Here is a 17409-nt window from a genome sequence, read left to right on the forward strand (position 1 = left end):
GACTATAAAAAATTGTATTGTGAATAAATAACAAGTTTATATTATATAAACGATGTATAGGGTTAAAAATTGTAAGCATTTGTATACATTTTAGCCCACTCCGTTAACTTGAAAACATCTCACAAATTTTCCCATTTTATTTATTTAATTTATCTATTTGTACAATTATCAACAAGGATATTGATTTAAAAGAATAAAGAACTTTTAATTTTGTTCACACTTAATCACTGTATTTTTTTCCCTGTATTTGATGTACCCATTAATAAAATTGTTTACATTTTATTCTTATGAATGGTTGTTAAGTGAATGTTCAAATTTGTTGCAAACCTGACTAATGTGGATTTATATTTACTACATATAGTTTATTTATCATAATGTTTAACATCATAATAATTAATTTGATGGATACACCTCATATGTATTATCATGTTAAATACTCTAATATTTCATACATTTTAGATATGCTAATATTGTTCAACATTGTTATTTTGTAACGTGTAGCGTTATATTAGCTATATTAGTGTCTTTAGAAAAATAAAAAGATAAAGATGACGTGATAAAATGATCATACCAGCATTATAATAAAGTCAATTTTGTTCAAAGATTTGCATCGTAAAATGTGTTTGAGAGCATGTATGTGTCACTCCCTTGGATCATATATGTATAGATGGATCTGTTGAAACACAAAAGTAACGTTGGTCTGGTGAATGTAAATGTGAGGTACTCAAGTGCGTCGGCCAAACTATGGTTGTAACGCCCGCAGATCCGAGCTAGTCAATTTATAGACAATGAGCATCAAAAATAAGTTTTTTATGAAAGACTATCCAGAATGAATAATCTTAACCAAGTGGTAGTATATGTTACAAGGGTTCCGTACATATAAAGAACGCCGAAATCCGAGTTATAACGAAGAAACTATGGTCCATCGAAATTTTTTGGCAAAACCGGCACGACACCGGGAGACGTAACTAGTGAATTTACGATAGATGACGTTTTAGTTTTAGTGATATAAACAAAAGTTGTAGTATACGTTAAACCGAGAACATACAAAAAAAGAACGCCCAAATCTGACTTCGTATGAGAAAGTTATGAATTTTTTAAGATTTGGCACAACATTGCACGACCCGAAACTCGAATTTTAGTTCGAGTGGTTTTTGGCCTACGTCGCCTAAATGAGAGTTGAACATCTCATTAATAGGAACTCAACGATAAAAAGACAGTCGAAAACGGAGTCCGTATGAAGGAGTTACGAATTCTTCGCGGTTATTTAACTGTCTAATCTCCTCCTACTGTTAAATTTAAGATCGATCGAGAATTAGCCGACGGAGCCAAAATGAAATTTGTAGATAATATTTTTACCTACGCGTGGATATAAAGAACGTCGAAAACGGAGCTTGTATACGAAAGTTATGAATTTTTGAAAATCGGCTGATTTCTACCCTGTGTGCGATGCCACGTGTCAGCACCAGACACAGACTTGGAGCCTAAGTTGGCTCACGATGTGAGCTTCATAAAACTCACGACAAGAGTGACCCTCCAGCCCCTTATAAATAAGAGGTGAAGCCCTCTTCATTCCTCACACCTCCCATCACTTCCCTCTCTCTCTCTAGAACCTCTATCTAGCCCCGAACACCCCCCCCCCCCCCCCCCCCCCGAAAAGGCTAAGGAACCTCCCTAGCACGAGGCGGAAGCCCCGGAGCGCCCGACGGCTTCGAGAAGAAGAGTCTTTCGGTTCAAAAACGCTGCTCCAAGCGAAACTCGATTTTCTATAAAGCCGTTGTAAGTGAGCTACGCCTACACTATTTTTAATATAGTTTCTAATTAATTATAGTAACATTATTAGGACCTTAAAATAATTATTTGGGCTATTATTATGAGTTATATAATAGTGTTGTTTAACATTTATATAATAGTAATAATAGCTAGACTATTAATTAGTCGCGGTTAACGTTAGACTAAACTCTAGTGGTAATGATACTAAGTTTTGTCCAAGGAAGTTGTTTTAAGTAAACGAAGTGATGTCCGAGTACCGAGTCGCCACCTTATCAAGTGAGTGCATAGTTACTTCATCTTACACATAGATATGAAGTATTTTATATAAATTACGTGCTATGTGTGTATAATATCTAAATACTTGCTGTCTATGTTGGATGAAACGTTTTATACATGTTTTAAATGATCTAAAATGTATATGTATTTTATATCTACAAAATGTGTTGTGTAAAACACGAGTAGATTAGAGGTGAGATAAACGATGAACGATGAAAGATGAGATAAATGATGAACGATGAAAGATGAGATGAATGATGAGCGATGATATATGAGTGATGAAATATGGTGCGAAGCAATGACCTAAGCGATGAGCCAAAGTGATGAGCCAAACGATGACCCAAGCGATGCCCCGTCATCTAGCAGAGTATGGATGATAAACATAGACTATTCTAGATAGTCTAGTGGAACACTAGCAGGTTCGCAATCTGTAGGTGTTATGAACGATGTGTTCACCAGGTGTACTCTAAAAACCCATTGACAGGTATTACGAGTGGACTCTCGAAAATAATATTGTCAATAAACGAGATAAACCCTGGCGACTATGCAGACTTAGTGCCGATTCCTTAGGATACTCCTTAGGAATGAATGAACAAGGAATAACTGAATCTTAAGGTAGATCCTTAAGAGTAAAGAAGATAATGGGGATGGGTAATTGGGTTAATTGTTTGATGATTAAACATAATAATTATATTTTTGTGGGTTGAAAACGCTATGTAATCACCAGATTTCTCAACCTGACCCACTCAGTTTGTTTATATCACAGGTGTTGATATGAAGTCACATTACACTAAGAGATTAAGGAGATATAAATCACTAGTGATAATGAATGTAAGTTCTGCTTATGCTTATGTTACTGTATTGACGATGACATCCCAAATGTTTTAAAATGAATAAAAATAATTTTCTTCGGAAATGCTTTGATAACGTATTTATCATGTTTTACTGGGAACAAATTCCGCAACATTTTTATTAAAAGAGGTACTCTGATTTTTATAAAACATAAACAAAATCGGTCTTTTCTGGCCGTGAAAATGGGGATGTCACAATGGTAAAGTGTGAGATATGCTATAGGTGGACCCAATGAATGCTTCAAGGATGGCAATGAAACATCTTAGCCCTAGTGAGAATGCCGGCCACATATTGTTGCTGAGACATAGTCGAATACATCCATATTTTTACAATGGACTCTATTTTCCATTCATTGTTCATCGGTTTTGTAGTGGGATCGTTATAGGTATTATCTATGTGATCTCTTACGTCGTAGGCATCAAAGGGAGTAACATATAGTTGCTACATCCCTCAACAAAACGATAAATATGAGAGGATGTTATGCATTATTAACTATAGTGTTTGTAACCCTTCTCTTCCAAGCTCCTCTTCATCCTAACTATCGGGATTAGTGGTAGAGCATTGTAAGGGCTAGGAGGGGTTGTGCTCCCCCCCCCAAAAAAAAAAAAAAAAAAAAAAAACGTAACTAAATAAATAATTGTTCAAGCTCCGCCTCTGGGGTAAAGCCCTCCATATGACGATATAGTTACTAAAAATTCTTCTATCCGCTTTCATTGAGAATGAAATCCCATTTTATCTCCTCTATCAAACTCACCCTACCTATGATCACTTACACATTTTCGATTGTCTGTTTTCCCCAAACCACAACTTCTCACGAACATACAACAATTACATATACTAACATGTGAAAACTAGCCGGTAAGCACAAATAAAAAACAAAAGCAATGAGTAGACAAACAAATATGATTTTGCTACTCTGATTTTAAGCTTTCACAATGTCCTATCAAAATCGAATATACAATTTTAATGCCATTGTAGTTTACCATAATAAAAACCTAGACTTAAGTCGAATCAAAATCCTTTTGAAAACTATAATTTTAATGCCATTTTGGTTGACCATCGTTCAAGAATATACAAATCCTTTTACCTCGAAGAAAAAGAAAAGAAAAGAAAAAACAGTTTTACTCCATCAACCTCAAGTCATGTTCAACATTCAAGTGTTTAGCTCTTTCTTTGTATTCAGCCATTTCCCTTTGATACCTCTCCTTATCCACCAATCCTTGCTTCTGGTAAACCTAAATATGCACATATATAATTGGTTTAATTCAAAATAAATAAATTGTAAGAAATTATAGCAATCAGTTTTTTCGTACGCTTTTATCTTCTGGCGAAAGGTTGTTCCAAGAGTCGCCAATCATCTTTGTGAACTCTCTTTCCCTGTCGGGATATTTTGACTTCAACTCGGCATGCTTTTCTGCAAAGAAGAAATTGTAACCGCTTCTATTAGTTTTGGGTCGGGTCGGGTCTCCACTTTTTCTCCGATTTTTTCTTTTCCTTGAAGTAGTCAAGTCCATGTTTGGAATGACGACATTGTTGTGTTGTGGATGATAAAGTACTCCATGGAGGATCTCTGAATCCAACTTCATTCTCACTAAATAACCGTATTCAAACTTGTTATCAATTATCCCCGTAGCTTCCAGAGTTATAAAACCACCTGTATGTATGGGGATATGTACATATATATACGTAATTACGCATGATAGATGAATGTAAAGGTACATGTATGTATGTGTGTATACATAAATTTACCTGAGTCTGAATGTGTGGATGATTCCGATGTCAAAAAATAAACGATTTCATAGTGATACAAGAATTTCATGTAACGTTTCCTTAATGCATAGGAAGCACTTGTTGTCGTTGTGGAGAATCCGAAACTTTCACTCACTTCCCTCCATTTTTTTAATCTTACAACCTATATACAACTTGAAACAAAAGTGATGAGTAATTTATACATACCAGTAAATATGTAAAAACTATCAAACTTTATACAAATTGCGACCTTTCCTTATTAAATACAAAGAATGACATCAAACTTAATTGGTCTATATATATTATCTTATGTGAAACTTTTTCACAATGTTCAAACCTTTTCTTGATGATTATCAGATTTGTACTACCAAATTAGATATTAAACTAAAGTTATAAGTTGTCATGTTTAAAGAAACAAAACAAAAGTTGCACCTTGTCAAAACCACCCCTCTTGGTGACCTCTGTGTACAAGACATGCAAATTCAGCTCCTTTCCTCCTATCACTGGAACCCTATGATTTTAAATTGAAACATAAGTACTCATTAATATATAATAATCGAAGTTTTCAAATTAAGTGGTTTTAAAAAGTTAATATCGAAATGATCGGTCACGTAAAATTAATAACAAATAATAAAAGAATAATACAGAAAAGAGGAAAGAGTGTTACATAAGTGGGGTGCCCATGAAGCGGTGAAAGCTCCGGAGGGTTTCCCAGAAGAGAGAGGAGTCTTTAACGACGCCTTCATGGGATGCCAGCGCCACCGGATAAGACTCACCATCACTGCCAAATCTACCCGCTGGTGACATTTTCCGACCGGCGACATCAAAGGGTCACCGGCTCATGTATACACACACTACACTCACACACACATGTGAAAGAAGAGATAAGTGTTTATAGCTACATATTTCGGATTTTTCTGGTAGCAATTAATAAGACAACTTTTGTTTTAATTATGTAACTGTTTTTTTTTCCCGTGGAATAATAATAAAAATTTTATCTTGGTTCTATTGGCATAAAACTTTAAGGGCTAATGTCACAAAAACCCTTAAGTTTTCAGGGTTTTGTCGGTTTTGTCCAAAGTTGAATTTTATGTTTGTTTTTACCCTAACATTTTCCAAAAAATATTCGGTTTTATCCTTACCGGTGATACCAGGTTACCATTATATTAACTTCACAAAAAACCCTTTAGTTTACAATTTTTTTTACGTTTTTACCCTTAAGTTTATAATTTTTTTTACACTTTTACCTTATATGTATTTTTTTTTCATATTATACGTATTCAAGCAGAAAAATCATATGAATATGTATATTATGAAAAAACATACTTAGGGTAAAAGTGTAAAAAAAATTATAAACTTAAGGATAAAAATGCAAAAAAAAATGGTAAACTTAAGGGTTTTTTGCGAATTTAATATAATGGTAACCTGGAAAACCTGTTATCACCGGTAAAAGGGTAAAACCGAAATTTTTTTCGAAAATGTTTGGGTAAAACGAACATAAATTTCAACTTTGGGCAAAACCGACAAAACCCTGAAAACTTGATGGTTTTTATGACATTAACCCAAACTTTAATCCTGATACCATTATTTTAATACTTGTTTAATCTAATTCAATTCATGAATATTTAAAGTGTGAATAATTTATATTTATTACTTGATGTTCCGTTATAGTTAGGCGTTAGGGTGTTCATTTGGATGGATCAGTTCGATCCAATCAAATCAATTGAATCCATATTAATTTTGGTTTTCAAAAAATAGATCCAAATAGTTTAAACAAAATTCAAATTCGATTCAATCCATCCAAGTTATAATTCGATTGTATATGATTTTATAGTTTGGTTTTAAAAAAACGAAACATTTTAAAATCACATATAATTATAATATTAGCCAACATTATAGAAGAAACAAAAGCAAATTGTTTAATTTTGGTTTAGAATTTATAAACTATTAAAAACATGTATTATAGTTTTATATTTTATAGATATTTTTTTAAAGAATATGCATTTTAAAGTTTTTTATTAGGTGAGACTTTTCAAATTGATTTGTGAAAATTAATCACTAAATTAATAAATAATTATAGATATATATTAAAAATTAATAAATAATATATTATTATTCGGCTTTTTGGAACAATTTGGTTTTTATTTTTTAAATCAAAACCAATCTGAAATCAAAAATAATAATTCGGTTTTATTTAAAATCAATCTAAAAAAATTCAAATATATGAACAAATAGTCTAATTCAAATTGGACAATAGATAATTTCGTTTTATCAAAATACTGAACAGACCTAATCATAGTTTATGTTTTGGCAGAAAATATCACATGTTAATTAAGTTTGTTAAAAAAATATCAAATTTGCAAACGAATTATATGTTTGAATATGTATATGTTTGTCTAGCTAGCAATAATAACAAAAACAGAAAATACTCTATTTTTGTTTTTATAATTGCACACTTATATACTTATACAATACGTAGCCTTTATGGAATTTCTGTAAAAAATAGTGGTCCGAAAAAAAAGGGAGAAAAATTGTATGAATTTATCTTTTGATTTTTGTATGGTATTTTCGAAAATTAAATTTATTTAGCCTTTGAAATATGAGCTGCATTGAGTGGCTTAAATTTTTAATGGGATTATCATTATCTCATATGGATGTTCGGTCATAAATTGTAAATATAAGAGCCGATTCAGCATTTTCGATCTATATATATATATATATATATATATATATATATATATATATATATATATATATATATATATATATATATATATATATATATTATCAAGAGTATAAAAGATCTGTTGTTATATTATATGGTTTCTTTGTTAGATACGACAAAATTTCTTTCTTTTTTTTTTTTTTTGATAATTAACACAATTTCACAAGGGATAAATTCCAAGCCTTTGAATTAGCCTTTTGTACCTTTGATGTTTATAATTAAACCGATGAACGTGTAAAGATTCATAAATAATTTCTTTAAATTTGTTACGAATTTGTCTCTCATCAACTCAACTGAATGGACTCACATCAACATTAAACATAGAACACGATGCAATTTCCTCTTTCCTTACATTCGATTATAACTTCATATATCACACGTCAAGCAATTTATAGTCCAAGTAAGAAAGAAATAACAATATTTCATTACCAAAAACTCTCATAACTTTAGATATCATACAAAAAGCCAACCAAGCTTAGAAAAATGATCATCCACATTTATCTCGTCACTTTCCTCGTTAAACCAATCACGCCTCCTACCAAAAAGAAACACAAATCCTCATCACGATAACAGACATTCACATTCACGTCTTTTACACTGACAACCGATTAAAAGCAATCCTATGTCCCACCTTTTTTGGATAGGACAAAAGATTGCAACTTTTGTCCCATTGGTATCAGTTCTAGTCCAATCAGACAGACACAGTGCAACTTGTTATGTTCTATATAGAGAGCTTACGTGATTAATGTAGACTTGGACTAATCCAAATTGGAGGAGGCCATCGACGTCCATTGGACAACTTTTCATAACCCGGTAAACCTACCACACTACCATTTTCCAAGTCATAAATACCCAAATCATGATCCCCATTAGCACCATCATAATTCCACTCAGAATAATCATCTGTGAAATATATACAATTCCCATTACAACCATGGAAATCAGAAGCACGAAACGCCATGGAAGAATTCTCCCCCAAAAACAATGCACACCCATCCAATCCACTCATACTCTCCCATTTTGGCCCATTTAAAACCAACTTAAACACTCGAAAATCAGTAGTTTTATACACAATATCAACTTTATGTTGATCCATGTTAAATTCAACCTCCATATATCGAGTCACCAACAATAATTCTTCTTCCCATATCACCAAATATTGCATATCGCCACCAACTTGTCTTGGGGTTTCGATAAAGGAAACATTTGGTGATGATCCAGTAATGTCACATATAGCAACTGTTCCATGTTTACTCACAGCGTAGAAACACTCTTTGTGAAAAACAACATCCTCACAGAAAGAATTTGCATCATCTATGAATTTCCAACAGTTGTCGCCTTTCTTGCAAAATGCAAGATCACCGGTTTGATTTAGAATTGCTACTGCGTAGTAATCCATGTTTTCATTTGAAGGGCTTGAAGAAAAGATCACCTTTTTGATGAATGAATCACGCATTTCTTTTGAATTACATGTATATACTTCGCCTTCTGATGTTTTGAGAGTGTATTCTTTCCCAATTTCAGAAGGCTCGAAGGATGTTACGTTTGGAAATGATGATAATGGTGGGAGGTGGTGTTTGGCCTGGGTTAATGGGTTTACGATTGAAATTGAAGGGGTTTCTTCGAGAATCACAAGCCATCCATATGAAGATCCACATCGACGATTGCTATCAGAATCTTCAGGCAGATCAATAAGGTGAACTTTATCATCGGAGACGTTCAAAAAGCTTCGGGTATTTGATTGTGGATTCTGATTTGTTCTTCGAGGGAGCATTAACCAGGGCAGTTGACATGGTAAATGTTTAGGGATTCTTGGTGTCGCGCTTCGCCAAGCTAAACAAACAGCTCTAAATCGAACATAATCCTGATGAATCTTTAGCTCCTTCGCAATTGTTTCAAGCAATTCCGGAGGTTGATCCGACCAATCCACCGAAATCGACATTTTTTCCCGTTAAACCCTGCTTTTTTTTCCACGAATTGGGCGGAACTCAAATTCTAAACCCAAATCAAAAATCAGATTTTGACCAGCTATACGAATTCGAAAAATAAAAAAGGCAGAATCGGAACTAGTTTATGGGATTCCAATGCAGATTGTGCGTACCTGAGAAGATCCTAAGAAGGAAGAAGAACGAAGAGTCTGAACAAGAATCAGGGGGGTGAACCTACAAAAAGGCGCCCCACTGATTCGATCTTGTTTCTTGTCTCTTGTAATCTTCCCTGAGGGATGAAGGGGAAGGTGTTGTGCACTTATTAGATGAGGGAGGAGGAGGATCGCCATTTTAGGCCAAAATATACCTCCATCCATACATTCGGAATCCTCCCATTAATAGCATGGCAGATTATTAAATTTATACGAATTATATTTGGAATCAAATATTTTTTTTATTCAGAAACATATTCTCAGAAATCAATATCTAAAAAATTTATAATCTTTGGTATCGAATCCAATTATCCTATTAATCTTTATATTATACTTTGCCTCGAATATTCATGTCTCATTTCCTACATAGACTATGTTGATTATAAATGCATTGCTTTCGAGTTTCGAATGATAAGATTTAGGTTGATTACTTGATTGCATGAAAATAGTTCTTGAAAGCCCGCTCTCTTTTGCCAAGGCCCAGCCATCATCAATCTATCGGCTTATTGAAGGATAAGAAATGTGCAAATTGCAGTGGGCTTATCCATTGTCTAAATACAAGGTTGTATATTTTTGGTTTACAAAACTGTAAAATTGGCTGGCATGTAAAATTTTTTGGATAGGATGTTATCTACAATGTTTTAGATTAAGGTTCAAAATCAAAATTTTCATTTGGTTTTAATCCATTTTTGTCCGCGATAAACTTGAAATGATAATTTTACTTTTTTCATTTATTTTTTGTATTTTTTTTCATATTATTATAAACACTTTATTAAAACAAGAATAAAAAATAAAAACATTGTGCCTATCCACCCCACCCCACCGGTGACCCCTCTCTCTCTCTCTCTCTCTCTCTCTCTCTCTCTCTCTCTCTCTCTCCACCTTGTTCATACTTTTGGTTTAAAAAACTCTATTACCGGTACCATCTCCTCCATCAACAGCACCGACCCAACCCTACTCTCTTTAAAAAATCAACTACATCTTCCTTTCATCTCTCTCGCTCATTGTCATCAAGCAAATATTTGTTAATCGATGACGTTACCGGATGAAGACAAAGCAACGATGGCCGCCACAGAACTAGGGCTTTCAGAGTCGCCACTACTAGGGTCTCGTTTGAAAAGGGTGGTGTTGGGTAAGGTTTTGATCGACGTTTGAGACGCCGGTGGTTGACCGTCCATCCTTATCAGATCATTCAACAACTACAAGTGTTTCACGGTCAAACCTACAGTTTTTTTGTAAGCCTCAACACTAGAATCAAGGTGCAATTGTTTGTGAGTCTCAATTGTAAAAAGTATGTGTTGAATCTGAAATCAAGGTGCACTGACTTTCCGAGATAATCTCCTCCTTCTTCAACACATAAACAAATATACACACTCAAATGATTGTTGATTCGTAAGTGGTGGGGAAGAGAGACAAATCCATATTGAAAATCAACAATATATATGTTTTTTGTTGATGATTTCTTATCGTTACTAAGTTTGTTTAAGTTTATCTTTCTAATGAACAATTCACCGGTGGTAGGATTTTGAAACTGAATCAAAATGTCAATTTGATTTGTTTGCAAAATGAAATGAAAGATAGAAGATCTTTTGTTTTTATATGATTCTTTATCAGATGTAGATATGCAACTTTGAAGATTTATAACGATTATTTTGTCAATGAGTTTTATCAAATATTGGTTTAAATTTTGATCAAGTTTATAGATAAAATGAATAAGTCACCATGAAGCTGAATCGAACGTATGTATATGTGCGAGTGTGTGTTTATTGTGGTGGCCAAAGAGATGGATGAGTCCATTATTTTCTTTTTATTTCGAATCAATTAAAGATTAAATAAAATATGAAAAATACTAAAAAGAAATTAAAAGGGCAAAAACAGTTATTTCAGGTATATTTGGACCTAAACGCAGGAAATTCTTGATTTTGGACTTTTCATGCAAATCAGAATCTTTTTGGACTCTATCCAAAGTTTTTTACATACCATAATGACCAATTATGCAGTTTTGTCTTTTTGGTTAGACATGCACATACCAGGTTACAACAAAAACATTTTCTTATTTTTAGGGTTTATTTATTATCGGAAAAACGAATATATCAAAATTCATAATATATATATATATATATATATATATATATATATATATATATATATATATATATATATATATATATATATAGTGAGGTTTAATAGACAACCATTATTAACAAGGAACCAATGAACCAATCGTGAGCGTCGAAATTTAAAGCGATCAATGGCCAAGAAAATGGATGTACACTTGTACAATGGATGCATATACATCGGATTATACCATAAAATTCACCTCTTTACCAAAAAACCCACTTTTTACGTTATTTTTTTTAAACTACGTATTTTATCGGAAAAAAAAAAAACGAATATACTATTGTTCACGATTTTCGTCCTCTTTCCCTAGAGATCTATGTTAATATATAAAAAAATAATTTTTTTTTCGAAAAACAACCCACTTCATTTTGTTGTTTTTTTTTTCAATATTTAAGTTTATTTTTATCTAAAAAAACTAATTATACCAAAAAAAATTCAATTTTATGTCCTTTATTAATTAATATCAACATAATATAAAAAAAACCCTTGATCAGTTCAGATTCACAATGTTAATCAGAACTGTAAATATTTCAATTTTAACATTTACAATGTGAATCTGATTTACTATTCTTTACATTGTAAATCTATACTAATTTGTTTTACATCAATTTGAACTTATGTTTAAAGAGTACCAAAAAATAAGAACTTTGATATATTTATTAAATTTTTTCGATAAAGAATAGGTCTTAACATTTCAAAAAACAAAGAAATGAAGAGGGTTTTTTTTTTTAAATATTTTTTTTATATCAGTATTGATATTTATGGAAAGATGACAAAAAATCATAAACAATGGTATATTCGATTTTTTTCGATAAGAAACATGGCCTAAAAAAATTAAACGAAAAAAGAAGAAGTGGGTTTGTTATAATTCAGTGCATGTGCGTCCATTGTAAAAGTTTACAACCATTTTTATTACCGTTGATTGTTTTAAGTTCTAACGTTTTAGATTGGTTCCTTGATTAATAATGGTTTTTTATTGAACTTATGTGTGTGTGTGTGTGTGTATATATATATATATATATATATATATATATATATATAGGGTGAGGTTCAATAGATAACCATAATTAACCATGGAACCTATCTTTTTTTCAACTTTTAGAACTTATTTTTTATAAAAAAAAAATTAAAAATACAGAAATTCATAACTTTTTATCCTTTTTCCAATTATATAAAATTCGATTTTTTTTACATCAAATTCACAATGTGAATCTTTAAAAATTCACAACGTAAATCCGGATTCACACGGTGAATCCGAAAAATATTTTTCACATTCACAATGTTAATATATGAATTTAGATATTTTTAGATTTTTTTTCGATAAAGAATAAGCTCTAGAAATTGAAAAAAATATTTGGTTCCATGAAGAACCAATAATTATGGTTCTCTATTGAACTTATATATATACTAGGCGAATCCTCGCGCGTTGCGCGAGAATAGAATTATATAGTTAAAATAATAAGCTTTACCAAATTATTATTTAATATTTCTACTTTGAAACAAAATGTTAGTAGTAAAGCAAACATATAGTTAACATATTAATTTTATTAAACATTATAGTTTAATTTTTAAGTCATTGTGATATATACAATTATTTTATAATTTTATAAATTGTTTAAAATTGTGAAAATTATATATCAAATGAATGATAATATAACGGGTAACAAAACGTATGAACAAAAATATGAACTGCAACTTTTAGTAACATAAAAATAGAAAAACATCTATTATAACATTTGTATTAAAAAAGATATATATACAACTTATAATAAAAAGTATAATAAATAAACACTATAACTTTTAATAACATAAAAACACAAAAACATCTATTATAACATTTATATTAATTCTTCATATTTAAATCACAAATCTCTTCAAATACATTAATGTGTTTAATGAGCAAAACTTTACAACCTTGTAAAAGAAAGAAAATTAAAAATTTATTAGTGATTAGGTACTTGGAAATGTATATTTATATTTACTATTATTATTATTATTATTATTATTATTATTATTATTATATTCGTCTAAATAATTGGTTTTAATACATCATTTTAATCTCTTCAATTGTTAAACATAAAGATATTTAATTATAAATTTATAACATATATATGTGCATATACATGTTAAACAAATCACATATATATATATATATATATATATATATATATATATATATATATATTTTCGTAAATGTCATATGTAATTTTTATCGTAGTAATATGGATAAATCACTTTCATATGAAGAACATATCATGATAAGTCTATCATAATTACATATCAAATGTTCAAAATTATGTTATCTTTTAAATATTGTCTTTTAAATATGTTGTGTAGGATAAGCCAACAAAAAAATAATAGAAAATAAACATAATCAAAATAGAAAAATTACAATCAAATAAATAAGAGCATTGAGTGGTCGAATATATAAATAAAGATGTTGCATAAACGTACATTTAAATCAAAAGAAGAAACTAACATTTGTCAACTTTGCTCAAACAAAAAAAACCCTATATTCATTTTATGAATCTTCTTTATTCATTTAACACTATTCAACTATAGAAACTTGATGGCAATTCTTCACTAACCTGCAATCAAAATATTTTGCTTGAAAAAGAAGAATCGAAAAGATATTCCAAGCAAAACATTGATGTTTGGAGAGTCACATTCAAGATTAAGTAATACACACAAATCACATATAAAGATTAAATGGGAAACTAAATATAAAGAAAGAATAGAAAAACTTCGTTTGCTTTGGTTGAAAGAAAAAATCATATTAAAATTACCATCGATGCAACATGACCAATTTCTTTAAATTATCATATTTGGATCGTGAATGTTTCAACTATATGAAAACTTTTGAATCACAATATCTTCAAATCCTTCTTACATGTAAGATTTTATATAACACAAAAGATACAAAAGATTGGTCTTTTTATAGTAAACTTTTCACTAAATGCTAATTAAACATATTATAAGTTATAAAACTTTTGAGTGTTAAATCATAATTAAGAAAACTTTTGAGTTGCATTAGTTAAAAAAGGGGGTTTCAAATGCATGAGATTCAAGAAAAAATGCTAGCTTTATAAGTATGTATAATATATATATATATATATATATATATATATATATATATATATATATATATATATATATAACTCGTTAGATTCAAATAATGATAGGAAACTAAAAAAGATTATGCGATATTATGGTTAAAACTTATTGAATGGTTCGTATATACAAATAATAGAATGTTTTAAGGGTATGTAGTATGGTCTCAATGTGGTTGAGTGGCTAGCTTGGACACCTTTAACGATGTTAGGGTTGAGGAACACCATCTCGGCTCCATGTTGTGTTAAGTATCGTTGTCATATCGAGACGTCTCAACGTGTAAAATTAATGGGAAAATACTGGCAATAGTCAAAAATGGGGGGGGGGGGGGGGTTCAAAATATAGACATAAAAATAGACATTTTCGTATATAAACATGTATTCCGTGGAGGTAGCTCCGCGGAGCTTCGCGGAATCTACTGTAGCTCCGCGGAATGGATCTTGAGGTTTTTTTTTTCACATCGATTCTCCAGGGTTTATAATAATTAACCAACTAATTATTTTCAAGTAAAGATTATAATAGTATGATAATCTTTTCTTAAAAATAATTAGTTGCGGGAATGAATCTAAACTCTGAAGAATTGATGTGGAAAAAAAAAACACTAAAGATCCATTCCTCGGAGCTACCTCTGCGGAATGAGTTCATTCCTCGGAGATAGCTCCACGGAATGGATTTTTACTGTTTTTTTTAATACATTGATTTATTTACGATTTTGCCATTATGCGGAGCTACAGTAGATTCCGCGGAGCTACCTCCGCGGAATGCATGTCTATATCCAGAAAAGTCCATTTTTATGTCTAATTTTTGAAAATACCCCCCCCCCCATTTTTTGACTATTGCCAGTATTTTCCCTTTTATATCCCAACGTACGTGTGACCGTTCCAAATGGTCAAACTGGAATATATATATATATATATATATATATATATATATATATATATATATATATATATATATATATATATATATATATATATATATATATATATGGGAAAAGTGAATATACATTACAGACTCACCTAAGCTTAGGTACTAAACCTCATGAAAATACGTTTTTTTTACTATATAAAAATTGTGATTAAGGGATTCGCGATTAACACATGAAGATGTAGATTCAGGATCGACGCAATAGTTTTGATAAGGAAGCAAGAATATTGATTATCTTCGACATTCGTGACAATGGAAAACAGTAATGTTCGTTGGGATGAAGTAATAAATGATAATGGAGGAAAGAAAACATAGATGGTACAACGATAATGAAGGAAAGAAATGTTATTGTGGATGGTATATTACTAAGTGAAAAAGCAAATCGGGTATTATTACTAAGTTAAAACGACATATTTTAGAGGTTTAGTAACTAAGCTTCGGTGGAGCTTTAATGTATATTCTTTATCCCTTATATATATATATATATATATATATATATATATATATATATATATATATATATATATATATATATATATATATATATATATATATATATATAACACAGCCTCATTCATTTTTTTAGACACAAGTCTCATCTTTCTTATTTTTTATACAAATTTCAAACAAAAAATTTATAGATCCATTTGACTCATCATTCCATGATGATGATATGTTCATCACCAGGACATACGAGTATTACATTAACGAGCTATTAGAAGAAGATGTAGCCGCTGTACTAATAAGAAGCGCGAGGTTAAACATAAATCGCAAGCAAGGACAGTAACGTCTATATCGCGATTACTTTGTGGATAATCATGTTTACAAGGCAAAGGAATTCAAATGATGGTTTCATTTGAGTATGAATGTGTTTTTATGGATAACCAACACCTTGGAAAACATGTATCGTTTCTTTCATATTTATACATATTAAATATATATTTATACAAAATAAATACATATTTTTACCTATAAAATATATGGTTAAGTATAGTTTTTTTTCCAATTGAGATATGATGCTAGAGGTAGGCGGGGATTTACATGGTTGCAACAATGTGTTGGTGCAATTCGGTTGATGGTTTATGAGGAGTCGCCTGATTCCATTGATGATTATATGAGAATGTCTAAACGAACTATAAGAGAACGTTTGTATAGATTGTCAGTAGGTGTTGTTAAAACATTTAGTGACGTTTATTTATGGAAATCTTCATTGCATGATATGCAGAACATGAAGAGAAACATGGTTTTCCCTAGGGGTGGAGATGGCAATTTGCAAGTGGTCATCACGGAACACCTTCGTTGGTATTAGAGGCAGTTACTTACTAAGATTATGGATTTGGCATGCTTTTTTTTTCGGAGTTACGGATTCTAATAATGACATCAACATTCTTGATAAGTCACCAATATTCAATGATATTTTGTCGGGAAAGGCACCAAATGCTCCTTTCACAGTGAATGAAAACGAATATGCATATTCTACATTTTTGAAGGCATTCTGATAACTAATGGAATCAAGAGAAAAATTCTTCAAGAGAATATAGGAAGCATCATGTAAGGATCTGGAACGTGTCTTTGGAGTTCTAAATTCGAAGTGACACATAGTAAAACATGTGGCACGGCCATATGAGACAAAAACTCTATGACATATAATGTATGTATGCATCATAATGCATTACATGATAATGGAAGATAAATGATAAAATTTTGCACAATATATGTCAACGGAGTCCGGACA

The 17409-nt window shown here is 30.9% G+C and overlaps 2 protein-coding genes across 5 annotated transcripts; both read right to left on the reverse strand.

The window, feature by feature from the left end:
• Positions 1-3790: 3790 nt before the first annotated feature.
• On the reverse strand, positions 3791-5553 carry LOC145077079 (high mobility group B protein 9-like). 3 transcript variants are annotated; one of them, XM_079022857.1, is made up of 5 exons: positions 5318-5553; positions 5083-5153; positions 4651-4813; positions 4215-4555; positions 3791-4127 (listed from the first exon to the last, which is right to left on the reverse strand). In XM_079022857.1, exons 1-5 carry the CDS (start codon positions 5472-5474, stop codon positions 4023-4025), a joined length of 837 nt encoding a protein of 278 aa, XP_078878983.1. In that variant the 5' UTR covers positions 5475-5553; the 3' UTR covers positions 3791-4022. The 3 variants fall into 3 exon arrangements, with proteins under 3 accessions (XP_078878983.1, XP_078878981.1, XP_078878982.1); XM_079022855.1 differs by having other exon boundaries at positions 3791-4136; positions 5318-5547; XM_079022856.1 differs by having other exon boundaries at positions 3791-4136; positions 5083-5161; positions 5318-5545.
• Positions 5554-7689: 2136 nt separating this feature from the next.
• LOC145074075 (F-box protein SKIP23-like) lies at positions 7690-9822 on the reverse strand. Of its 2 annotated transcripts, none has more exons than XM_079020510.1 (3): positions 9477-9822; positions 8114-9333; positions 7690-7910 (listed from the first exon to the last, which is right to left on the reverse strand). In XM_079020510.1, exon 2 carries the CDS (start codon positions 9315-9317, stop codon positions 8118-8120), a length of 1200 nt encoding a protein of 399 aa, XP_078876636.1. In that variant the 5' UTR covers positions 9318-9333; positions 9477-9822; the 3' UTR covers positions 7690-7910; positions 8114-8117. The 2 variants fall into 2 exon arrangements, with proteins under 2 accessions (XP_078876636.1, XP_078876635.1); XM_079020509.1 differs by having other exon boundaries at positions 8114-9370; positions 9477-9819.
• Positions 9823-17409: the final 7587 nt, after the last annotated feature.

Source organism: Lactuca serriola, chromosome 9 (genome assembly GCF_051521515.1).
Source record: "Lactuca serriola cultivar US96UC23 chromosome 9, Lser_US96UC23_V15, whole genome shotgun sequence".
In the NCBI taxonomy this organism is placed as follows: Eukaryota; Viridiplantae; Streptophyta; class Magnoliopsida; order Asterales; family Asteraceae; genus Lactuca; species Lactuca serriola.